Here is a 26,674-nt window from a genome sequence, read left to right on the forward strand (position 1 = left end):
GGATCTAGGATCGAACACAAGTGTGGTAAATAAAAAAAAAAGGAAAATGGAAGATAAGGGGGAACACTTGGAATAATCACTAGTATGAATAGTAACAATAGGAATAGCAAGGTAAGCCCTATGGGCAGGAAAGCACAGAGTGTAATTATGGGCTTTTTTTATATAATGCACTGCACAAAATTGGTAGTGGGATCCTTTGTTAGCTGCCCTATGGGTATGGAGTCACAGAGGGTGCGGAGGTTTTTTGCACAATATATTGTATCAAGCCTAAAGTTGGGTTATTCTCTGTTTCTCTTTCTTTTTTGATTTTTGTACTATTGGGTCTTTAGGAGCCACTTCTTGCTCTTTGTTCTTCCGATGCAGTCTAGGGTTTTTAAAAGGCTCCTGGAACATACGGGGGATGGGGAATTCAAACAAGAGATCTGCCATCTTTTCGCTTTTGGAAATGAGGGGGGTGGGGCTGGTCTGCTTGCAGGAAACCCACTTGACAAAGGACACGACGAAATATCTTCAGAATAGGAGGTTTCAGGCCCAATTTCACTCGGTTTACTCCTCGTATTCTAGAGGGGTGAGCATTTTGGTGAAAAGAGGCTTGGCGTTTTCCTGTCGGCAGACCAGTATAGATGATATGGGCCGCTATATTTTCCTGTACTGTTCAATAGAAAACAGAATGTATGTCTTAGCTAACATCTATATCCCCCCACCTTTTAAACTCGAAGTGTTGTATAAGCTAATGGAATTCATGTTGGACAAAACGAACACTCCGGTAATAGTAGTAGGAGATTTTAATGAGGTGTTGAACAAAGCTCTGGATAGATTCCCACCGAGAGCTCAAACACATAATTTAGCAGAAGGCCGTTTAGGCCAGTTTTTGGTAGAGGCAGGATTGACAGATGTATGGAGGGTTTGGAATCCTGAAATAAGGCAATACTCCTGCTTCTCGGCCTCCCACTCCACCCTTTCTAGGATAGATTTGACCCTGGGGAACGCAGAAGCGTTGCCGATAATAAAGGATGTAGCATACTTCCCGAGAGGGGTTTCAGACCATTCCCTGATGGTAGTCTCAGTAAATATAGGGGGTAGGGTGGCTTGGGGATTCTAGAAACTGAGCCCATACTGGTTGGAGTTATTGGGGGAACCGGAGAGGATAATAACAAAGTTAGAAGATTTTGTAAGATCTAATGAAGGCTCAACCACAATGGGTATACAATGGGATACCCTGCAGGAATTCCTTAGGGGTATACTGATCCAGGGGGTGGCAGGGGTTAAGAAGAAAGCAAGAGAGTGGGAGGAAGGGATTAGAAGGGACCTGGAGATGGCAGAGAAGCAATTTTTGGAGGATCCAACGCTAGAGAGGCATAAACTATGGGAGGATAAACAAGAGTCTTATAGAATAGCAGTACTAAGGAAAGAGGAGAATAAGCAACTTTTTCAGAGACAACGAGTCTTTAGGGAAGGAGAAAGCGTGGGACGTATGTTGGCCTATTTAGTGAAAACCAATTCCTCCTCCTCGACAATTCCTGCAATTAGGGCCCCAAATGGTGAGATTTCTTCTCATAGTTCAGAGATTACGGACGCATATGGGAAGTATTACGAAAATATGTATAGGTCACAAGGGAGGGTCGGAGAGGAGGACATGGATAAATTTTTCAGGAATATGCTAGTCCCCACCGTTACAGTGGAGGACAAAGAGGGACTAGACGCGCCAATAACATTAGCTGAACTAAGGCAAGCAGTGAATGGAATGGCAAACCAAAAATCTCCGGGGCCGGACGGTCTCCCGATTGAGACCTACAAGCAGTATGGGAAAATCCTGTTACCAGAACTGCTCAAAACTCTGAATTGGGCACTAAAGGCAGGGAGGTTGCCTGACTCTATGACCGAAACTACTATTATCTTGCTTCACAAAGAAGGGGGGGACCCGCTAGAACCATCGGCATATAGGCCAATATCCTTGTTATGTACGGACGCCAAAATTCTGGCAAGGGTGCTGGCATCCAGACTCAATAAAATCATTTCTAAACTAATACACCCGGACCAAACGGGATTTATCCCCCACAGGACCACTAGCATGAATATAAGGAGGGCATACATGAATCTCCAGACCCCGACAGAGAATATGGGGTCAAGAGCTGTTGTGTCTTTAGACATAACCAAGGCCTTTGACAGCCTGGAGTGGAGTTATCTCTGGCGGGTTCTGGAAGAATTCGGCCTAGGTCCCGTTTTTATAAAATGGATAAAAATACTGTATAAGGGCCCGAGCGCGAGGATTAAGGTTAATAATGAAAGTTCACAAAAAATGTGTTTAGAAAGAGGGACGAGGCAGGGGTGTCCTCTGTCCCCCCTGCTTTTCGCCCTTGCCATGGAGCCACTAGCAATCTATATCAGGTCCTGTCCAGGGGTGAGGGGGTTTATAAGAAGAACAGGAGAGGAGAAGATTGTCTTGTACGTCGACGATGTCCTGTTGTTTCTTGGAGACACTGAGGGCTCCCTTGGGCAGGTAATGGACATGATGGAGAGGTTCGGTAACCTGTCAGGATTAGTGGTGAACTGGAGGAAATCGGCACTCTTGCCAATAGATATCCCTAATAATTCTTCAACACTGGGAATCCCCCCATTAAAAGTGGTTGCAACAATACGGTATCTGGGTATAAACATGACAAAGGATCCCAATCAGTACATAGAAGATAACTTAGCTCCATTACTGGTTAAATTTAAGCGCAAAATAGATATTTGGAACCGGCTGCCCCTAACAGTAGCGGGGAGAGGCAACTTAATTAAGATGGTCTGGCTGCCTCAGCTACTGTATTTGTTACATAACTCACCGGTGTGGGTGAATAAAAAATGGTTTAAGAAAATTGACACACTAGGGAGTTGGTATGGAGGAGGGGTAAGGCTAGGATTAGCCTCCAGAGTCTACAACGGCCAGTCAAGGAGGGAGGAATGGCACTCCCGCATCCAAGATGTTACTTTCTGGCGGTACAGCTGCAGCATATAAGAGGCGGAAGTGCAGATAGTGGGTTGTTGACTCTGGAGGTGCCACATAAGACAGTGGTGGAGGCATTGGAGTCAGACTCTTTCCCTGGTAGCGGCCCCACAATTAGGATGATAACAAAGGTCTGGAATACAACAAAGACTTTAATGGGATATGTTGGGTTCACAGAATATGCCCCTTTGTGGCATAATAGGAATCTACAGGAAGTGGTGGCCATGGGGGAGTTTAAAGAATGGGAGATATGGGGCATAAATAGACTATCCCAGCTATACAAAGGGAACGTATTAAAATCCTTTGAGGAACTTCAAACTGAAAATGGAATCCCGAGACAAACTTTCTTTAGATACCTACAAATGAGATCGGCTTTGAATGCCCAGTTTAGGATATGCCCCTTAGTGTGGAGCGAAGCAGTATTGCTTCAAAAGGTGGTTAAATCTGGGAAAATAAAGGGTTTTATATCAGAAATATATGCGCAACTGTGTAGCAAAAGTATCGTAAGGCCAGAACATCTTGGTTGTAGGGAAGGATGGGAGGCGGATGTTAGGAAATTAACAGATGAACAATGGAGAAAAATATTGGAGACCGGGCAGATAGTCTCAGTATCCCCTGCACAGAGAGTATCTCATTTAATGCTGGTACATAGAGCATATTACACCCCAAAAAAACTATTTAGATTTGGACTAAGATTAGATGCTAAATGCCCTAGATGTGGTGAGGAGGGGGATTTGATACACATGGTCTGGAGATGTCCCAAGCTAGTCAGATACTGGACGGGGGTAGTTGAAGCCATTAGCGGCAGGTGGGGGTTATCTTTGGAAACAGAGGTCAGATTATGCATCCTTGGATATAGAGTATGGGGATCGGAGGAGACAGCACTAAAAACAGCAGTCTTGAGGTGTCTGTATCAAGCCCGGAAGCTGATCATGCAAAGATGGCAAACAGTCGCACCCCCGACGGTTGTGGAGTGGGCAAAAACAGTAAATGAGACAGTTTGGAAGGAGAGAGCCCTATACATTAGAAGAGGGAATCTAAAAAAAATTCAAAAAGATGTGGAACCCCTGGTTGATAAGCATTGGTTGTAAGGAATAGCTGAAAGAATGTGGGATCCTGGATGGGGTGGGAGAAAGGGGGGAAGGGTTAGGAGGAAGGGGTAGGGTAAAATGGATATTGTATAAATAATGGCCAATTTATGGTAATTTGGGGATAGGGTAGGTTTGTTGGTATGGAAGTACTTTATATACGGATGTGGGGTAAGCTGCCTTCTCCCCAGAGAGCTCTGTTTACATGAATTCTGTGTTGTCATTACATGTCTGTTGGAAGGTATGTAAATTTTAAGAAATGTTAATAAAGAATATTTAAAGAAAAAAAAAATGTGTAATTTATGATCCTAGAATGCCTGATGGTGCTCCCTATGTGGCCAGGCTGTGAAAAAGTCTAGCACATGCGGTATCGCCATACTCAGGAGGAGTAGCTGTATTGACTGTATTTTGAGGTGTAATTGCAAGTTTATCTATACCATGTGTGAGAATTAACTTGTTAATATGTCAATTTTGTAGAAAAAAATAGAATTAGTTCTTCATTTTCCAAACTGTTGTTGGCAAAAAATTGTAACTTCAAAAAACTCACTATTCTTCTTACTAAATTACTTGGACTGTCATCTTTACAAAAAGGGGTCATTTGGGGAGTACTGTCCTGACATTTTAGGGCCTCAAGAAATTAGATAGGCCCTCGGTACATCAGGACTGATCAATTTTCAATGATACGTAGCATAGCTTGTAGACTCTATAACCTTCACACAAGCCTATTATCATACACTTATCAGGATTTTTTTTACCAAAGACATGTAGCAGAATTCATTGGAATCATAGGTTTTATCTGAATTCACCTGGGGCCTTCACACCCCACCTTCATGTAAACATTAGGCCACTTTGTTTATTACCCCAGGTCTGTGAGTAAACCATAAACCATTGTTTCTATCCCCAGCTCTGTAAGTAAGCTTGTTTGTAGATAACTAGGTGATAAAAATTCAAGCTGTTCCCTTTTTAAAAAAATTCTCATTTGTCTAACCTGAAGTTGACCTTATTCTTAAGGCCTATACAATCTTAATCCTCCATCTTAAACTTAAAGCGGAGTTCCACACAAAAATGGAACTTCCGCTTTTCAGAACCCTCCCTCCCCTCCATTGTCACATTTCTCACCTTTCAGGGGGGAGGGGGGTGCAGATACCTGTCTAAGACAGGTATTTGCACCCACTTCCGGCATAGACTCCCATGGGAGTCTATGCCTCTTCCTGTCCCTCCGCGCTGTCTCCTGGGAAACACACAGCTCCCAGGAGAGAGCAGGGACCACTTGGGACGCGCAGCGCGACTTGCGCATGCGCAGTAGGGAACCGGGAAGTGAAGCCGCAACGCTTCACTTCCTGATTCCCTCACCTAGGATGGTGGCGGCAGCTGCCGAGAACCGAGCGGGTTCTCTGCGTCCCCTGCCGACATCGCTGGACCCTGGGACAGGTAAGTGGCCATATATTAAAAGTCAGCAGCTGCAGTATTTGTAGCTGCTGGCTTTTAATATTTTTTTTTTTAGCTGATGTAGGTGGACCCCCGCTTTAAGAAATATATTTATTTCTTCATCATAGTTCTGGCATTTAGAAAAACTGTGATTTTTCCAAGATACCTGTATGTATAGCTGACTGACAGTTACAGATCAATTTATTTTACAGTATACTGCATATTAAAATCAATCAAGCATACTAGATCTTATTTATAAAAGCATATTAAAAATTCAGGCACTTTAATAATTAAGCCAATTTTATAACTGTATTTTAACAGTATGCCAATTTATAATGCATGCTTTCTTTCCTCTTAGTTTATCTTTTTTTTTATTATAATCAATGTCTAACAAGAATTTCATTTTCTGCTGGCTTATGTGAAATGTAGTCAACTGTCACTAAATGAATTCATGTTTCAGCAGTTTGCTACAAATTCTTTTTTTGCGTGGTTTATTCCTCTGTTTTTTATGCTTGGATTGCATTGTCGAGGAAGAATCCCCATAATTACAGTTTCATTTAATGAGATGTGAGTGAATTAACTGACAGCATTTTATAGGTTGTGTAGCTGATTGAAAATTGTATATCATACAGTTTTTATATGATGATTGCCACATGTAGCAACGTGCTGAGCTACAGCAAAATGGAGAAAGATACATTGCTTGTATTCTTCTCTCCTTCTACTGAGATACTGATGTTATGCTGCAACATTCTCCTCTGGCCAGCAGGGGGAGAGCTAAAGCCAAGCAACAAACAAGCCCATAGATTTTTAGGCAGAGCACTGAGAATCCTGGGAACTGTAGTTTGAGATGTAAGCCATATAATGAGACAAATAGACTCATTACACTACAGAAAAGGCACTGTGCAGTAGGAAGAGAGAAGAGATGATTTTTATTAAACTGCCAAGGAAAATTCTTTCTCTTGGCACCAAGGAAGGAAAGAGAGCACCTGTGTCTGGATATTCGCCTGCCAGCGGGAGACCATACCAGCACAGATATGAGCACAAGGCTTGGACTGAGAACACCCAGGGGCAACGCAGCACCGTCCACATCACAGAACCTTCACCACTGCCTTAGGGAGACTGCAGTGTCCACACACCCTCTGCTTTCAACTGCTGGTCACTGGAGGCTTTTGGGAAGAGACTGAAGCCCCCCTTCTACAGCGAACAGTCACCCCAGCATCATGGGGACTAGCAAAAGGGCTATTCGCCTATTGCTGATACTGCCAGCAGGGACTAAGCCACTGAGAGCAGGACACCAAGTGTAGCCAATCCATGCCATACCCACACTGCACTCTATATTGCACTTATTCCAAACATAGACTACGCCTACTGTATACCAACCCCATATTGCCTTATAACGAACCTGTACTGCATCTGGACCAAATGTACTTTTGTGCCTAGTCCCTACTGTAACTACTTTGCTGGATTGTGTTATTACCATTGTTAATACATTTTATAATTGCCTTGTTACCAACCCTATTCGGTGACAATATATAAAGTTTGACTTTGCCACCTGGTTTGGGTGTCCGTTTATGAAGCGGTGATCAGCGGTGATCCCGAGGATCACCGCTGATCACAGTCCATAAACAGTTTATGAAACAGTGATAATCGGGGGAGAACATGTTTGAACTTGTTCTCCCGCCGATTATCTCTACACGCGGAGAATACCCATGAATGACACAGTAGGGCCAGTTTATGAAGCGGTGATCTCACCGCTTCACTGGCGATCTGAGTCAGAATTCACACTCCCAGGTTCACCAGCTCAGAGGTGGTGAATCGGGGAGTGAAGAGGAAATCTGGGGGGATCTGAGGGGGAAGGAGGAAGATTTTTAACTTCCTTATGCCTCGTTCAGACCCCCCAACACTGTTAGCATGTCCCCCTGTCATATTTATGTGTATACATATATATATACATATATACATATAATGTGTATATGTATATATATATCATGTATGTGTATATACATGTATATATAATGTGTGTGTGTGTATACATATGTATATAATGTAGGGGGACTCATTATTTTATTAACATTAATCGTCCGTGTATTGAGCGGTGATAATTTATCACCGCTTAATAAACTGACATCTCTGTATTTCTGGTGCTGTAATCTCGTAAAGTCTCACGAGATTCCAGTATCAGGGGCCGTTCTCCACTGTTTGAAGCATTTGTAGATCTCTTCACTCCTCCGAAGGTGAAGCGATCTACAAAGCTTCATAAACAGGCACACAGAGGAGAAAGATCTTCACTGTGAATGCCGGAGAACGAAGCAGTGAATAGATTTCACTGCTTCATAAACGGACACCTTGGTGCCTGTTTTCTTTGATATAGCATTACTATTGGGTACTAAGTAATATTTTGAGTGGATTCCTGTGATGTTGTATGTTTGTACACTCAACTTGGTATGTTAGGGAGTACTGAGGTTTTTGAGAAGGTTAAGGCAAAGAACAGAGGACCTATCTTATCCAGTCGCTCTTATGGGCTAGTGCTACATACATCTTTTTGTTCAGGAAAACTCACCTATACTTGTAGAGTTGTCAAGAATTCCTAAACTTTCAGACATTATTAACCCTATTGTACAGTGCTGCTAGATGATAAACCTTTACTACTTCTGCAATGAAAAAAAAAAAAAAAAAAGCAAGATAAAAAGGTCAGAGCCACACTTACATATTCATAGCCTTCTTAAAGGACCACTATAGCAAAAAAGATATTTTTTATTCTAGTAACACCCCTAACAATTCCCTAAGATATTTACTTTCTAAAAGAAGAATTCCAAGTTTGGCATGAGACAGGAAGTGAAGGGAAGTCTCCCCAGTCAGACAGAGATGGCAAAAAAAAAAAAAAAATTGCAGGGGTTATAACTAGGGATGCACTGACACCTATTTTGTACCAGCAAGTACAAGTACCTTGTACCCAGCCTAGGTTCACACAGGAACAGTGTGGGAAAACACATGTGATTCAGACAGGAATCACAATGTATTCCTGTTCAAATCACATGCGATTCTTTGCAGTGTGATTTGAGCCTATTCATTTTGTATGGGCTCAAATTGCACTAAAAGGGTATCAGTTTTAGGTATCGGAGCATTTTCACCAGTCCGAGTACTGGTGCAAATGCTTAGTATCAGCACCGATACTGGTATCGGTATCGGTGCAATGCTAGTTATAACCCTCCCCTACTCTATCCCTCATGAAAAAAAGAGTTTTGCCTTTATTTCTACTTTAAAGGAGAAGCATAGCTTAGTAGAAGCTTAGTAGATACCCCTACTTATTCTTATGTGGTAGTGCAGTGTTAATTTTGCCGTCAAATTTCAATTTAGTTTTAGTCATAGCCTTTAGACTTAAATGCCATTTTAGCTTTAGTCAACTGAATTTTTTAGTTTTAGTTGGATTTTTTTTCCAATTTTTTTTAATTAAAGTTTTCACAGAGAACACAGCGAAGAAAGAACACAGAGAAATAAACAAAATATGCCATACATTTGGGCATGCGGAAGAAAATCACTTGTATTATATCTTATGCCATGCTTGAATAACAAACGTGAAAGAACAGTATTAACATTGTTAAATACTAGGTATAGAGTGGAGAGTGCTTCTCTGCCCCCCCGACACCTCTTATGGGAGCAGACTGTATCGGGGGGTCCACGTCTTACCATAGTTACAAATTACCTAACGTTGAGCAGTGAACATCGATTGCACTTTCCTCATCACTTTTTACATCATATTCTCAAGGCCGAGTCATATATATTAATATGTGGGATTTCTCATCGTGAATTTGTGACCTCTATTTTTAAAGAAGAATCTTTAAGAATCTAGACCCACCATTCGGTCCTAATAGCAGGGGGAGACGTATCCTAATATCTATGTGTGGTTTCCACTTTTAAAACATAAACAATACTGCGCTAACATAAAAGTGTGCTACTAATGATTAGTAGATTAAAGCAAGCTGCAGTCCTAGAGTGAGGCGTGCACACAAACATATAAAGAAAAATCAAAAAAGGACTGCGCTAAAACGCATACTGAACACCATACATGATTATGTGAATATAAAAAACAACAATCGATCAAAATATTCAAAGGTAAATGAAAACCATGCAGTAGGAATAAATGAAAAATAAGGTAAACCAAAATAAGACACAAATGGTAATAATGAAATAGCCAAAATTATATCCAAGGGAATAGTGAAAATGTTCAAAGAAATTGAGTCACTAAAGCCGAAGCTAACAGAGGGTGATCAAACGGTTAAAATCACTCAGCACCCAGTGAGAAATCCTCCACCTTGTAGGATGTGTGCTTACCAGAGGTAAGCTGGATAATGGCTTATCTTGGGATATCCACACGGGGGACACAGCTCTATGGACCTCCTCACAAGAAGGGGATAGGCAGGAACTCTCTAGGACCGGACCTCAGACAGCATATCAAAGGAACCCTGTCTCCATGTGTTCATCTCTAGAGATGAACACATGGAGACAGGGTTCCTTTGATATGCTGTCTGAGGTCCGGTCCTAGAGAGTTCCTGCCTATCCCCTTCTTGTGAGGAGGTCCATAGAGCTGTGTCCCCCGTGTGGATATCCCAAGATAAGCCATTATCCAGCTTACCTCTGGTAAGCACACATCCTACAAGGTGGAGGATTTCTCACTGGGTGCTGAGTGATTTTAACCGTTTGATCACCCTCTGTTAGCTTCGGCTTTAGTGACTCAATTTCTTTGAACATTTTCACTATTCCCTTGGATATAATTTTGGCTATTTCATTATTACCATTTGTGTCTTATTTTGGTTTACCTTATTTTTCATTTATTCCTACTGCATGGTTTCCACTTTTATTCCTCAAAATTCAGTAAGTAGAAATTTGGGTGTGAATATGGTTAATTGCTGTCAGTGTAGTTTGGTTGGAAGTAGGTGTGATCGTACCTTATCTTGGGTGTACACGTATGCTAGGGATGTACATGTAAGAGTTTATGTAGTAGGTATTGGGATTCAAGATTGTGAGGGGGAATAGGGGAAGGGATGGGGCTATAAAGATAGGGGACGAGTAGGGGGAACCAGAGGCTAAAGGTAGATGGGTCTCAGAACCAGTTGATTGAGGAATCTGGGATATGAAGAGGAGTGACAGGGGTAGGGGTTTCTGCCTTCTCCTTCCCCTCCTGTTTTGGGGTATGGGTCTGCAAATTTAGGCCAGGTGTTTTTGATAATCGTCCGTTATTCTGAAATGTTGCCAGCAAGACCAGGTTGACCTATATTTGTCAGAACTGTCTCTCGATTGGTGGGTGAGTTCCTCCATGTCAGCGATTCTTTGTATGCGTTGGAACCATTCTGGTATGGTTGGGGGATTTGAGGAGCGCCAATGCCACAGGATGCAGAGTTTGGCCGCATTGACTAGGTGCATGGCAAGGGAGTGAAAGTAGTCGGATGGAGAGAAGTCTAGTGGGAGAGTAGAGATCTGGCAAGTGAGTCTGTGAACCTCTTCTCAAAATGGTCGAATTAGGAGGGCATGTCCACCATATATGTAGTAGTGAACCCAACTCCTCATTACATCGCCAACACTGGGGAGAAACAGGGGGGGTACATTTATGTAATCTTAGAGGTGTTCTATATATCTTTTCCCATTCATAGTCTGAGAGATTTATAGACAGATCTTGTTCCCATTTGTGATTTGCTAAGTTAGATTTGGGTTCATGGTCAGCGAACAACATGGAGTATAGAAGTAAAAAAAGAAGAACTCCGTGCAATGAGTGAAAAGTGAATTTAAATTAAAGCTGCTCCCCTCAAAGTGCTTAACAAGCAAACTTTTTTTTTTTTAAAAGGTAATTTTTTTTTTCACACACAACAGAAAAAAAAACCAAAAACATAGAAATACATATGTGGAGCGAACAGCGCTCAATCCTGAACAGAATACATAGGTCTGGTATACATTCAATCTAAACGGAGCAACACAGAAGTCATTATTCCATTTCGGGCATCCTCTGGCTTCATATGTCAACTCGTATAATGGTTTAACGTGATTAATAAGGGTGAGCCAAAAAGCAATAGTGGGTGAGGATTGAGATTTCCAGTGCATAGTTATTGCTTTTTTTGCATAGAACAGCACAATATGTATAAAGGTTTGTACATTTTTGGATATTCCTTCATCGTCGATATGCCCCAACAAGCATCGCAGGGGGTTGCAAATATTAGGAATCTGAGCTACAGAGCTGAAAAAGGCTGTGATCTCTGACCAGAACTTTCTAATTGGAGTACACTCCCACATTAGATGAAAGAAGGTACCATCAGCCATGCCGCATCGAGTGCACACTGCAGAAGGCAATCTATCTAATCTGTATAGCAAGCATGGGGTGAAGTAGATCTATACAACAATTTAGTCTGGATTACCTTGTTACGTGAGGAGATGACAGCGACCTAGAGAGGAAGAACTTCCTGCCAAATATCCTCTGTCAGTTCAGGTATGCCATCTGTTGGCCTTGTTGCTAAGCCTATTTGTTGTGGAGTGTAGGAGAGTCCTGTAGTAAGTAGAAACAAGCTTGGAATGAGAAGAATCAGTCAATAGTCGTTCTAGCAGAGACAGCTAAACCACTATGTTACGGAGACCGAACTGCGTTGCGGCGGTATGTCGAATCTGCAAGTACAGTATAAGAAATAGGCCGTGTGTGGGAGGTTTTTAAACTCTATGGAATTCAGGGAAAGGATGGAACATGTCTGAAAATAGATGCATAATCGTTTTTACTCCCCAATTAGAGCAGAATCCCCCATCAGTTCTACGGAAAAATTCACATAGATTTGGGTTCCCCCAGAGTGGTGAATTCAGTGAATATGTATTAAGCGTGGTGGACAGTAGCATCCTAGAGAACCTGAAAATCCGTAGGGTCATCGCTAGGATGTTAGTACCCTCCCTCCCAGTAGGGACATTCTGTGTATCAGGTTCTGGAGGGACTCATAGGAGGTAAGAATTGCTGCCTCCAGAGCAGTGGCCCCATTGTTGGCTTCAGGGTAAAACCACCAATGCGCATGTGCCAATTGTGAAGCAATGTAATGGGTCTGTAGGCACGGTAAAGCAAGATCTCCCTCCACAACCGGTAGCTGCAGGGTATTTCTAGCAAACCGAACGTCCCCTCCCCTCCAAATAAAAGTGGTGAGGATTGAGTCTATCTCCCTAAATTTGGCCTTAGTAATATAGCATGGTGAGTTACATACGTTATATATATATATATATATATATATATATATATATATATATATATATATATATATATATATATATATATATATATAAGAAGCGGGGCAGGAAAATCATTTTAAAAATGTTTATCCTACCTAGTAATGTCAGGGGAAGAGTATTCCACGTCTTTAAGGTGTTTCTCATTCTACCAATAAAGGGGTCTAGGTTGATCTTAATATAAGAGGAGATGGGATGTTGTACCACAACCCATAGATATCGGAAAGACCTGACTGTCTGCAGTGGGCAGGAGGGAGGCAATACTATCAATGTTGTCTGATCTATCATAAATAAGATAGATTTGTCCCAGTTGACCTGGAACCCTGAGAAGTGACCAATCCCCCGAATAATATCCAGCAGGGCCGGGAGAGACGACTGAGGGTCCGACAGTCGTGTACTGAGGGTCTGACAGTCATGGTACACATAGCGTATTTTGTCATCACGACGAAACGTATGATGAGGCATGTCCCAGTCACAGTATCAGTAAGCGGCCATTTGGCCCGTTGTTTTTATATTTTTCTTTTAAATAAACCAAATTATGCTATGGTATTGTCTTTTTCCATTTTTCTCTGAACATCAATGTGGTGGAGCTTCTCCTGGCTTATCCATTTAGTACCAGTACAGATTACAGACCAGTATTATACAAAGCCCCACCTGACCTATCTTTTTAATTAAGGAGGTCATGGTGGTCTGGTAAGTAGGATGCTTACCTACATTCACTGGGTGTCGCTGTATTCAAAATTGCGTTTGGCAGTGGTGATGGTGTAACAGATCAGAAAACTTCACTTATTTTATGGACTTTTTTTTTTTTATATATATCTGCTGGCTGTTTACTGATGCACATGGAGTAAATGTCCAAGATTAGATGGCTTTGAGGTGAAGTTTTAAGGCAGATTGCTTCAAATGGTGTGTGTTGTCGGGACCAGTTTGGGATGTCAAGGAGTGTAAGGGTAGAAGATGACCTTTATCGAAGAAATGTTCTACTCAGACTGTAGGATGTGGCCAGTTGTCCTTGAGAAAAACCTCTGCCATGCTTCGGGGGAAAGCTGGGTTATGGCGAAGTGGGGTTAGAGGGCCTGGGGAGGATGACAAGTTATACTTAGTGCAGGCTTATTAGAAGGCCAGTAGTGTTGTTCCTATGAGGGGGTGTGTTTTACAGGATAGGGGAACATGTCTGTGTTCTATCCATGGAATTTGGGGGAGATGTGAGATAGATATGACCTGCTTCAGTTGGACCCATGCTTTCACTTGGGGGTGGATGTTCGGTCTTAGAAGTGAAGGGGGAGATCGGTACTGCAGCCATCTAGGTGAGTATGGCTGTTTGTTTTTTAAAGCCATACTTTTCTTTTAACAGACAAAGAGGAACATAATAATAGTTTATAGCCAGGGTTTATATATAGGTCTACAGGATGGGCTAATTGCTCATCTATCATTAACACAACATGCACAATAAGTTAGACCAGGCCCGCTGGTTGAACAAAAAAACGGACCTGCTTCCCCCATCCACACATTCAGGGTGGATAGGGAAATCCTCCCCATTGTGTCTTTGTATATTGACACTGGGCAGACTGAGTGAAAATATTCCAACAGGGCGGTTGAACAGAAGTGGATCGGTAGATTGATTTCTGTTCAACCACATTGGCAATACAGGGATCGAAATTCAGCCAGTCCCTGCTGAACCACTCAAATTTTGATCCATATTTGGCCAGCTTAAGTCTCATGATTGGCAGGACTGTTATCAAATGAGCATATGCATGAGATTTTACTGCTTTATCTGCAATGTAGAAAGCCCTTTGTCAAGCAGAGTACAGAATACAAGGTGTCCTAGGTAAGGCCACTTTGAGATGGCATTTCTATACCATAAATTTATCTTTGATTCATCCAGGAAAAACAGAAGTAAAGAGGTTTGAAATCAATGGCGCAAAAAGAGATACATTGTTTTTCTCATTGTTGTGATTTTTTGCAGGAGATATTAAGATTAAAAACAGTTACTGTATTTGTATTTTATTTACAGGGCATAACTATTGAAAAACTGGGAAGAAGAGTGCTTCTGATTGGTGGATTTGGGTTGATGACTCTGTTTTTTGGCATATTGACTGTATCTCTGACTTTTCAGGTAAAGATTATTCTGTTATTTCCAGTGTAAATGTGAATTTATTATTTTAAAGAATATAGTATCAAAGAAAACATCCCAGGTGGCCCTTCCTCGATCTTTCAACAACACATTTATAATATATATAATTTGCTCTTATCTTACAGCCCAGAATATCCTTTGTCCCAGATTTCTACCCTGTTATCCTGCACATGCTTTGTTAGCTCCTTGGAGGTTCATGGACTACCTTTGGAGAGCATAACACCCTATATGGAAAATGCCTACACATAATTAAAAAATAGGTGTGCTGATCTGATACCAAACCAATGGTTATGGTGATAATCAAAAATCAATGATTAATATCTTAACCACACATGAATGAACTATTACTCATTATAACATATATGTGAATAGAAATTAATATTGAACACAAACACCCTGTGAAAAAAAGGAAAGAAAATCTTTAAAACAAAATGTGTCCATACATAAGTCCAAAGAGACTCTTATAGAAAGAGTTAAATTAACAACACCCAATCCAGTAATAGGAAAAAACTGTGATGAATTATTAGTAATCCTAATGCGATCCGGATAAACACGGTTTTCTGATAAATCCCTTCACCACAAACACTCGCTTCCTACCAGAAATAGTGGATCTCAGGTAATAGAGATCGCATGCGCTTGTTTAAATTCCAATGGACTCAGCGATCAGGCTGGAGGAGAGATGCAAATCCAATGGACTCAGCGGTCAGGCTGGAGGAGAGATCTGATTCACGGGTGGTGATAGTAAAAACTCCAAGGCAACCAATGCTTAGGAATCCTGTAGCAGTACTCCCAATATGTGCGGAGAGAAGAGGAAAGCCTCATAGTGTAATATGTTTAAAACATTTATTAAAAAATGTAATATACACTTATAAATAGGCAGCTTAAAGTGTTACCAAATCCGGTAATATGAAAATAGATAATCTGCCCCCCCACAGTGTATATTACAGCTTATAAATCTTCTTTTAACATTAAAATACTGCCACTTTATATCTTTTTGGATGATCTGTATACCACGGTTACATGATAAACTGTTCAATTTCTCCAGTGCTGAAAGTTCAGGAATGAGGAGATTTCCACTACAGCCTGTATACACGCCCACATGTGTGATGTCAATATCATGTGACCTGGCTATCTCTTCAGTGACAGTTGTCCTTTAGAGAAGTATACTACAGGGTGAAAAGTTTGAGGATACCTGTCCATCACACATATATGTGCTTGTTGTGTTGGACATTCCATTCCAAAACTATAGGCATTTAAGTTGTTCCTTTGTAGTTGTAACAGCCTCCACAAGAGTTTGGAGTGTGTCTTTTCGAAATTTGCGCTCATTCAGCCAAAATGCATTTGTGAGGTCAGGTACAGACCTGGATTATAATTAGCTTTTTAATACATTTGGTGTTTAGTAGGTTGCAGTGAGGACTCTGTGCAGGCTGCTTAAATTTCTTACCACCTAACTAGTTAAACCATGTCATTATGTGCCTGGCTTTATGTTATGTAAAGGGGTACATGCTGAAACAGAATGGGGAATTTTGTAAATGGTCTACCCTTCAGTGTAAACATGTGAACTTAAGCTGGCCATAGATGGCCAGTGCAGCAGGGACCGGATGGGATTTGAACCATCAATGGGCATGCTGAATGTAACCAAGTCAATCCATTGATCGAGTTGGTTACAACCAGCAAGTCGGATTTGTGATTATTTGTGATTATTGCCAGTGGCTATAGCCCCTATAACACAAAAGCTCTGTGGGAGGGCTTCCCCTATCAACACTGTCTGTGTTGATGAGGGAATCAACCATCAACCAACTATCTAAGATGGAAATTCCTCTCACTTTGGGGCAATTTCTGTTCACTTCCTGTTGCATTAGGACCAGAAGTGAAGAGAAATCTTTCTAGCGAGATAAAAAAAGGACGGGTTTTAACCCTTCTCTACTCTATCCAAAACAATAAAAAAGTTTTGGGTTATACACACAAAGGAAGTGACCTCTGAAAACCGTGCCCAAAAAGGCAAGCAGAGGGCAAAGGACTAGTCACCAGTATTGCCTATGGTCTTCCTGCAGCTAACCAGTCCACATTACTGACTTACCATGCCTTGTGTGCATGGCCAATCCTAGGGTCACAGACGCCTGGGTGCAGAAATATTTCTGGCGCCCCCACATGGGCGTGGTCATCTTACTAACTCCTCCCCATTACAAATGTTTCAATGGCAACGACTCAAACACAGAGATGCCCCCCTAAGAAGTCTTTGTTACCCTGGGATCCTCCCATGATCTTTTAACAATAAAGAAAATACAGGAAGAGAATACACTAATGGGACCTGGAGGGGGGGTCTCTCTGATGCACACAGAGAAGGCTTCTGTTAGAAAGTCTGTTAGAAAGAACCCCCTAGAAATACTGCAGACATAGTACAGGAGACTGTCAGAGACTGCAGACATGGTACAGGAGACTGTCAGAGACTGCAGACATAGTATAGGAGACGGTTAGAGACTGTGGGCATACTACAGGTGATGGTCAGAGACTGCAGACATAGTACAGGAGACCGTCAGAGACTGCGGACATACTACAGGAGCTGGTCAGAGACTGCGGGCATACTACAGGAGCTGGTCAGAGACTGCAGGCATTCTACAGGAGCTGGTCAGAGACTGCGGACATACTACAGAAGATGGTCAGAGACTGCGGACATACTACAGGAGCTGGTCAGAGACTGCGGGCATACTACAGGAGATGGTCAGAGACTGCAGACATACAGTGGGGACGGAAAGTATTCAGACCCCCTTACATTTTTCCCTCTTTTTTTATATTGCAGCCATTTGCTAAAATCATTTAAGTTAATTCTTTTCCTCATTAATGTACACACAGCACCCCATATTGACAGAAAAACACAGAATTGTTGACATTTTTGCAGATTTATTAAAAAAGAAAAACTGAAATGTCACATGGTCCTAAGTATTCAGACCCTTTGCTCAGTATTTAGTAGAAGCACCCTTTTGATCTAATACAGCCATGAGTCTTTTTTGGAAAGATGCAACACGAGGGAATCGGGGGGCTTCAGTAACCAAAACTGCACTGTTTATCCTCATGACACATCACAGAAAGCACCTCCATGGTTAACAGAGGACAGAATTAAAATTAGACTTGAGAAACTTAACATTAATAAATCACCGGGACCAGATGGCTTGCATCCGAGGGTACTTAGGGAACTCAGTCAAGTGATTGCCAGACCGTTGTTCCTAATTTTTACAGACAGTCTACTGACTGGAATGGTACCAGCTAATTGGAGAAAAGCCAATGTAGCACCAATATTTAAAAAGGGCCCAAAATACATCCCTGGGAATTACAGACCAGTTAGCCTAACATCAATAGTATGTAAACTCTTGGAGGGGACGATAAGGGACTATATACAAGATTTTTGTAATGAGAACGGTATCATTAGCAGTAATCAGCATGGATTCATGAAGAATCGTTCTCGCCAAACCAATCTACTTACCTTCTATGAGGAGGTTCGTTGCCAGCTCGATAAAGGAAGGCCCATAGACGTGGTGTATCTGGATTTTGCAAAAGCATTTGACACAGTTCCCCATAAACGTTTACTGTACAAAATAAGGTCCGTGGGTATGGACCATAGGGTAAGTACATGTATTGAAAACTGGCTACAAGGGCGAGTTCAGAGGGTGGTGATAAATAGGGAGTACTCGGAATGGTCAGGGGTGGGTAGTGGGGTCCGCCAGGGTTCTGTGCTGGGACCAATCCTATTTAATTTGTTCATAAACGACCTGGAGGATGGGATAAACAGTTCAATCTCTGTATTTGCAGACGATACTAAGCTAAGCAGGGCAATAACTTCTTCGCAGGATGTGGAAACCTTGCAAAAAGATCTGAACAAATGAATGGGGTGGGCAACTACATGACAAATGAGGTTCAATGCAGAAAAATGTAAAATAATGCATTTGGGTGGCAAAAATATGAATGCAATCTATACACTGGGGGGAGAACCTCTGGGGGAATCTAGGATGGAAAAGGACCTGGGGGTCCTAGTAGATGATAGGCTCAGCAATGGCATGCAATGCCAAGCTGCTGCTAACAAAGCAAACAGAATATTGGCATGCACTAAAAAGGGGATCAACCCCAGAGATAAAACGATTCTCCCGCTCTACAAGACTCTGGTCCGGCCGCACCTAGAGTATGCTGTCCAGTTCTGGGCACCAGTCCTCAGGAAGGATATACTAGAAATGGAGCGAGTACAAAGAAGGGCAACAAATAAATATATAATAATAAAGGGTCTGGAGGATCTTAGTTATGAGAAAAGGTTGCGAGCACTTGAACTTATTCTCTCTGGAGAAGAGACGCTTGAGAGAGGATATGATTTCAATATACAAATACCATACTGGTGACCCCACAATAGGAATAAAACTTTTTCGCAGAAGAGAGTTTAAGAAGACTCGTGGCCACTCATTAAAATTAGAAGAAAAGAGGTTTAACCTTAAACTACGTAGAGGGTTCTTTACTGTAAGAGTGGCAAGGATGTGGAATTCCCTTCCACAAGCGGTGGTCTCAGCGGGGAGCATCGATAGCTTCAAGAAACTATTAGATACGCACCTGAATGAACATACAGGGATATACAATGTAACACTGACACATAATCACACATAGGTTGGACTTGATGGACTTGTGTCTTTTTTCAACCTCACCTACTATGTAACTATGTAATCTAGAGTGTATATTCCCGCGCTACCATGTAAGGAGTAAAAAAATAACACAGGAAAAGCTGCTTGCACCGAATAGGGTCCTGACTCACCCCTATTATGACAATGGGCTATATATTAAATATGGTGCTGGCTAATCCAAAATTAATAAAAGTCGTAATGTGACACTCACAATCACGGTGAGTATAAGACTACCCTTGTGGGGGCGTGGAGTGCACTGAGAGTGAGTTTGCTGATATGTAAAGGAAAGCAAAGTGCAGGGTGCAGTGGGGTGTATATACTTTCTATAGTAATAAATTAATATCCCTTAATCAGCTAGTGTGCAGAAGCTTAAAAATGATACATCCAATATAGTAATTAATACCAATCATACAGTGTGAACCAGTGATAAGCCGTGTGTTTTTTTAGAAACATGTGAACATTAAAAAAAAATACACTCAGTATAAGGATAATAGATATATAAAACGTTCAGTGTGAGCCAATATTGTGCGGCACGACCCAGCAGATCTTGGGACGTATTAACCAATCTAAAGTGTCCAGTGCAAACAAAGCCAGTGCTTAAATATAGGGTAACATGAACAATTACAAACAATCAAAAAGTGACATGTGCAATAAAAACAGTGACTTCAATAGCTCATCAGTCCGTATAGTGCCACTCGGTGAATCAACGCATATAGCAAGATATCTCCATAGACCAATCAATCTGGTAGATGGAAGCCGTGAAATGTGTAGACCAGAAAGGAATAGTGGATCTTCTTCATGCAACAATCCCACACCAGTAACCAGTGGCCCCTTACCTCATTATACTGAGGTTACAGCATAAATCAAAAAGCCGCTGGTACCGGCTCCTTTAAGAGTGGGTCCTGGATCCTAAACGATCTTCATATGCCTTAAAACCCTCAGGAGGCGAGGCGGCCATAAATAAAGAAAAGGGGATGTCACATAGTGCAGTAGTTTGAACGAAAATCAATTTATTAAAACAAGCGGTACTCACATAGCATAAAACAAAGATCGCAAAACTCCAACAAGCGGCGAGGTCATACGCATCTGTCAGTGGAAAGTGCCTGTCCCGTCCCTACGCGTGACGTCACACACCTCGTGACTTCATCAGGGGATACTAGGAGGCACACAAAGCTGTCTTTAAATAGTATTAGTTAAATGAATGTGTGGCGGCCATTTTCTCATAGTCCAATGGGGAAATGCCATAGCGGCCATTTTCCCAGGGTTGTACGGAGGCGGCCATTTTCTTGGTTATCTAAACTCTGACAGGGACGCACAGAAAAGCTGTGGTCAGCATCTGATGGTGTAAGCAAAAAAGAAAAAAGCTAAAACTCGGGGATGCCTCAGGTATAGGAAAAATGTTAAACTAACGATAAGGGGAGGTTTGGATGTACAGCCAAATCCACCCAATGCATACTTATGACCCGACAGTTAGAACTAGTATTTTAATGATTGTGGATAATAAAAATCTCATAAAACCTAAATAGAAGTAATTAAAAACCCGGATGGCTTTGTTTGCACTGGACACTTTAGATTGGTTAATACGTCCCAAGATCTGCTGGGACGTGCAGCACAATATTGGCTCACACTGAACGTTTTATATATCTATTATCGTTATACTGAGTGTATTATTTTTTTAATGTTCACATGTTTTTAAAAAAACGCACGGCTTATCACTGGTTCACACTGTATGATTGGTATTAATTACTATATTGGATGTATTATTTTTAAGCTTCTGCGCACTAGCTGATTAAGGGATATTAATTTATTACTATAGAAAGTATATACACCCCACTGCACCCTGCACTTTGCTTTCCTTTACATATCAGCAAACTCACTCTCAATGCACTCCACGCCCCCACAAGGGTAGTCTTATACTCACCGTGATTGTAAGTGTCACATTACGACTTTTATTAATTTTGGATTAGCGCAGCACCATATTTAATATGTAACTATGTACTATGTAAGTTTTTCACATGTGGATTTGGGGATCCTCTCCCATTCATCCTTGCAGCTCCTCTCCAGTTCTGTCAGGTTGGATGGTAAACGTTGGTGGACAGCCATTTTTAGGTCTCTCCAGAGATGCTCAATTGGGTTTAAGTCAGGGCTCTGGCCGGGCCATTCAAGAACAGTCACGGATTTGTTATGAAGCCACTCCTTCGTTATTTTAGCTGTGTGCTTAGGGTCATTGTCTTGTTGGAAGTTAAACCTTCGACCCAGTCTGAGGTCCTAAGGACTCTGGAGAAGGTTTTCGTCCAGGATATCCCTGAACTTGGCCGCATTCATCTTTCCCTCAATTGCAACCAGTCCTCCTGTCCCTGCAGCTGAAAAACACCCCCACAGCATGATGCTGCCACCACCATGCGTCACTGTTGGGACTGTATTGGACAGGTGAGGAGCAGTGCCTGTTTTTCTCCACACATACCGCTTAGAATTAAGGCCAAAAAGTTCTATCTTGGTCTCATCAGACCAGAGAATCTTATTTTTCACAGTCTTGGAGTCCTTCAGGTGTTTTTTAGCAAACTCCATGTGGGCTTTCATGTGTCTTGCACTGAGGAGAGGCTTCCGTCGGGCCACTCTGCCATAAAGCCCCGACTGGTGGAGGGCTGCAGTGATAGTTGACTTTCTACAACTTTCTCCCATCTCCCGACAGGATCTCTGGAGCTCAGCCACAGTGATCTTTGGGTTCTTCTTTACCTCACCAAGGCTCTTCTCCTCCAATAGCTCAGCTTGTCCGGACGGCCAGCTCTAGGAAGGGTTCTGGTCGTCCCAAACGTCTTCCATTTAAGGATTATGGAGGCCACTGTGCTCTTAGGAACCTTAAGTGCAGCAGAATTTTTTTTTTGTTACCTTGGCCAGATCTGTGCCTTGCCACAATTCTGTCTCTGAGCTCTTCAGACAGTTCCTTTGACCTCATGATTCTCATTTGCTCATTTGACATGCACTGTGAGCTGTAAGGTCTTATATAGACAGGTGTGTGGCTTTCCTAATCAAGTCCAATTAGTATAATCAAACACAGCTGGACTCAAATGAAGGTGTAGAACCATCTCAAGGATGATCAGAAAAAATGGACAGCACCTGAGTTAAATATATGAGTGTCACATCAAAGGTCTGAATACTTAGGACCATGTGATATTTCAGTTTTTCTTTTTTAATAAATCTGCAAAAATGTCAACAATTCTGTGTTTTCTGTCATTATGGAGTGCTGTGTGTACATTAATGAGGAAAAAATGAACTTAAATGGTTTTAGCAAATGGCTGCAAAATAACAATGAGTGAAAAAATTCAGGGGGTCTGAATACTTTCTGTCCCCACTGTAGTACATGAGACCGTCAGAGACTGTGGACATACTACAGGAGCTGGTCAGAGACTGCGGGCATACTACAGGAGCTGGTCAGGTACTGCAGACAAAGTACAGGAGACCATCAGAGACTGTGGACATACTACAGGAAATGGTCAGAGACTGCTTGCATACTACAGGAGCTGGTCAGAGATTGCAGGCATACTACAGGAGCTGGTCAGAGATTGCAGGCATACTACAGGAGATGGTCAGAGGCTACGGACATACTACAGGAGATAGTCAGAGACTGTGGACATACTACAGGAGATGGTCAGAGACCGCAGGCATACTACAGGCGATGGTCAGAGACTGCAGTTCCTATGGATGGCAGTAAATAATGGCCGACTGGCCCTCTCACCTGACCCAGCGATACAGCAACAACGATTCAGCTGTTTAGAAGTCGGCTCACTCTGGGTTGCCTGTGGCGACTCTGCTGGGTAGCGCTCAGATCTAGATTCTGGTAATGACTCTGTTCCTTTCTTCACCAGGGATGGCGCTAGGCTATGTGGCTTTCCCTCTGGTGGTGCAGGGCAGCAGGGTTCTCTCTCAGATGGCATCCCCTCAGCACTGTTTGCTCCCTGAAGTCCCGGGTCCACTTCCCTGAAAGATTTCCCAGGTTCCTGGCTCTCTCTGTCCCTCTCTCATTCAGCTGGATATGCTGGGCTTCAGTTTCCGGGTTACAATGGGGCCGCCAGTCCTCGGGACTACATGTCCCACAATCCTCTTCTATGAAGGAGGGAGAAGAAACATAGTGGGCGGCTGTGCTGGCAAGCACCGCTCACTAGTACAGCAGTGCCAGGAGGAGAGGGAAGGGGAAAGAAGAGCCCGTGGCTGCTCTCTCTCCACTCAGAGACACGGCCGCTCTGATCTCCGCTGCTTCGCTCTCCTCCTCTGACAGATAGAGGGAGGGGAGTTAGGCAGGAAACACAGAGTGCCCTCTTCCCGTTGATAACAGTGGCGGCAGTGGCACAGTCTCTCCTCCTCTGATCTGCCCCTGTCAGTTGCCGGCGGAGAGAGCAAGCAGGATGGGGATCCGCAGCACCCGCTACATGCGCTCCGCCTCTGGACACAGACAAGGAGAGGAGGATGGAGGGGAGCACTCTGGAGCTGCAGCGCCTCCACCTCTGAGGCACCCGGGTGCGCTGTACCTCGAGCACCCGCCCAGGATCGGCCCTGCTCATATGGCACTGTGTGTGTGTGGAGGCAGCCATCTTGGTAGAGGCAGGGCTTTGCTTCCTTATGCCAGAGCCTCCAGCAAGGAAAACACTGAGCATCACAATAGTGGTATCACCAAATCTCACTCCAAATCTTCTGAGAGAGCAGGAAGTACACTGCTATTTTCCAAGAGAAATTCAAGGCAAAATATAGATTATCTAATCTGCAAATTATACGTTTTACATATTTAGGGACTTCTACTTTACTACTGTTCTCCTTATCAAAATCACATTAGTTGATATAAAATGCACAATTGTTCACATTTTGTTGAAAAATTTCATATTTTGTAATATGACGATCTTTGTACATGCTCTTCCAAAGCTTTCTACTCTCATTTTTATTGGCAAATTGTTTGCAAAATTAACATTTCGTGTTCCCTATAACATAGCAAATGTTCACTTTTTGAGTTCAGGTCCACTTTCAGTACTTTGGTAATTTCAGTAATTATCCTTCATGCTTTCTCTAAATGCTAATATGATAAAACCTGTGATATTTCATTTACAGGATCGTGCATCATGGGTACCATACATTAGCATAGTGTGCATTCTTGGTGTAATCGCATCATTTTGCATTGGACCAGGTAAGATACATTTGCATTATTGAGGAACTGCTGACATAAGCAACAGTTTTATTTAAATTACATTACTATACAGGCTGTTTATATTCCTTGAAGCCAGGAGGCTAAATGAAACATAAAGTTTTCTAATGCCATTAATTTTTACAGGGATTGTACATGTATAGGAAAATGAACTCAAGAAGTTTGTATTCAAATTATTTTGAATTGCTGAAAATAACTTTATGGTTAGATAAACAGAATACAATAAGAAAACATTTCATTGCATTGTTCCAAAATATAAAGTGTTTTAAAAATGTTATTGAGGTTATTATATCCAAACTTGGTATGTAAATTTGGACTGATATCGGCAGTTACTTCCTGGCTTGGAATATGTTTCAGAGACTTTGGTTGTAAGATTCCTGCTTTTGAGCTATCTGCTCCATCAATAAAAAGGCTAAACCTATTTGATCGATTTTATGTTAGTGAAAATGTAGCTTGATAAGGCTGGTTTCTGCAGCACTAAATGGTATTGGGATGCCTGCCTTTACACGCACATGAACTTTAATGACATCCCAGTCTTAGTCTGTAGGGTTCAACATTAAGTTGGCCCACCCTTTGCAGCTATAACAGCTTCAACTCTTCTGGGAAGGCTGTCCACAAGGTTTAGGAGAGTGTCTATGGGAATGTTTGACCATTCTTTCAGAAGCGCATTTGTGAGGTCAGGCACTGATGTGGATGAGAAGTCCTGGCTCACAGTCTCCACTCTAATTCATCCCAAAGGTATTCTACCGGGTTGAGGTTAGGACTCTATTGAAAAATCGTTTAGTAGGGTTGAAGGCTTGAGTTATCCTGTCTAAATTTTCTATATACATCAAGGATTTCAGTTCCTTCTTCACCATAGTTACTTTGGGAGCAATAGGTAATGTCCAAGTTTTTAGTATGGCTCTACGAGTCGTCAATAAACATATTGATATCCAAGGTGGTATCGTCGTTGTTCTTAATGATCCAGATCAGGTGGAAGGGTTGAGATACCCAAAAAGACATATCATAGGATCCTTGACGATGTGAATCGTTGATATAGTATGAATATAAATTAGGATTTGGTCCCAAATGGTAGATATCTCGGAACAGTTGCACATTGTGTGTAGCAGTATGGGGTGCATTGTGCCAAGCCATGAGCAAGTTGAAGCTGACGGGTCTGTTTTATCAGTCACAAGATGGCATAAAAGCTTTTGCAGGAGTTTGAATTGTGTTTCCCTCCAGTTTTCGCTTACAGTATTATTAGATTACGAATTTTTGGAAATCCTTCAAGGAGTTTGTCTGCTAGATCCTCGTCTGGAAATTCTTTGGACCAAACTTTTAAGAGCAAATGTCACTGCGGTGAAGTTAATTAAAAATTTAATGGCGAATAAAGATCAGCTATTGAATACATCTGATGACTTATTGCTTAATCCATTAGGGATTGCTAGAGTCTTTTTTTAGGTTATAGGACAATATGATGTATTTTATCAGTTGGTTGTAATAGTGTATGGTTTTCTGGCAAGTGAAATTCTGCTGACAATTCTCTAAAGGTTTTTATTCATGAAGATTCTTGATGAAAAATAGATGACACAATGGGGGTTGATTTACTAAAGGCAAATCCACTTTGCGCTACAAGTGCACTTGGAAGTGCAGTCGCCTTAGAAATGAGGGGAATCTCTGCTGATTTTATCATCCAATCATGTACAAGCAATTGATTACGTGTAAGTAGACTTACCAGTTATCGGCAGTCCTTTCTGCCCACGCTGTGTCTGTGGGAGGAAAGGAGAGCTGTTAACCGGCAAGACTGTCAGATGGTTTACAGTGATAATAAGGGCACTGATCATCAGTGCCCCGATTATCAATTGAGCCCCATCAATGCCCATCAGTTCAGCCTATCCATGCGGCCTATCAGTGTCCATCAGTGCTGCCTATCAGTGCTCATCAATGCAGCCTGTCAGTGCCCAT

The 26,674-nt window shown here is 42.1% G+C and overlaps 1 protein-coding gene across 2 annotated transcripts in view; it reads left to right on the forward strand.

Annotated features, from left to right (window-relative positions):
- SLC2A9 (solute carrier family 2 member 9) overlaps nt 1-26,674 on the forward strand; it is a 689,875-nt gene that overhangs the window by 460,036 nt on the left and 203,165 nt on the right. For both annotated transcript variants that reach the window (XM_073610132.1, XM_073610123.1), the window contains exons 10-11: nt 14,762-14,863; nt 24,637-24,712. In XM_073610132.1, the coding sequence (XP_073466233.1) occupies nt 14,762-14,863; nt 24,637-24,712 (178 nt within the window). The remainder of the gene's footprint in view (nt 1-14,761; nt 14,864-24,636; nt 24,713-26,674) is intronic.

Source organism: Aquarana catesbeiana, linkage group LG01 (assembly GCF_042186555.1).
Source record: "Aquarana catesbeiana isolate 2022-GZ linkage group LG01, ASM4218655v1, whole genome shotgun sequence".
NCBI classification, from domain to species: Eukaryota; Metazoa; Chordata; class Amphibia; order Anura; family Ranidae; genus Aquarana; species Aquarana catesbeiana.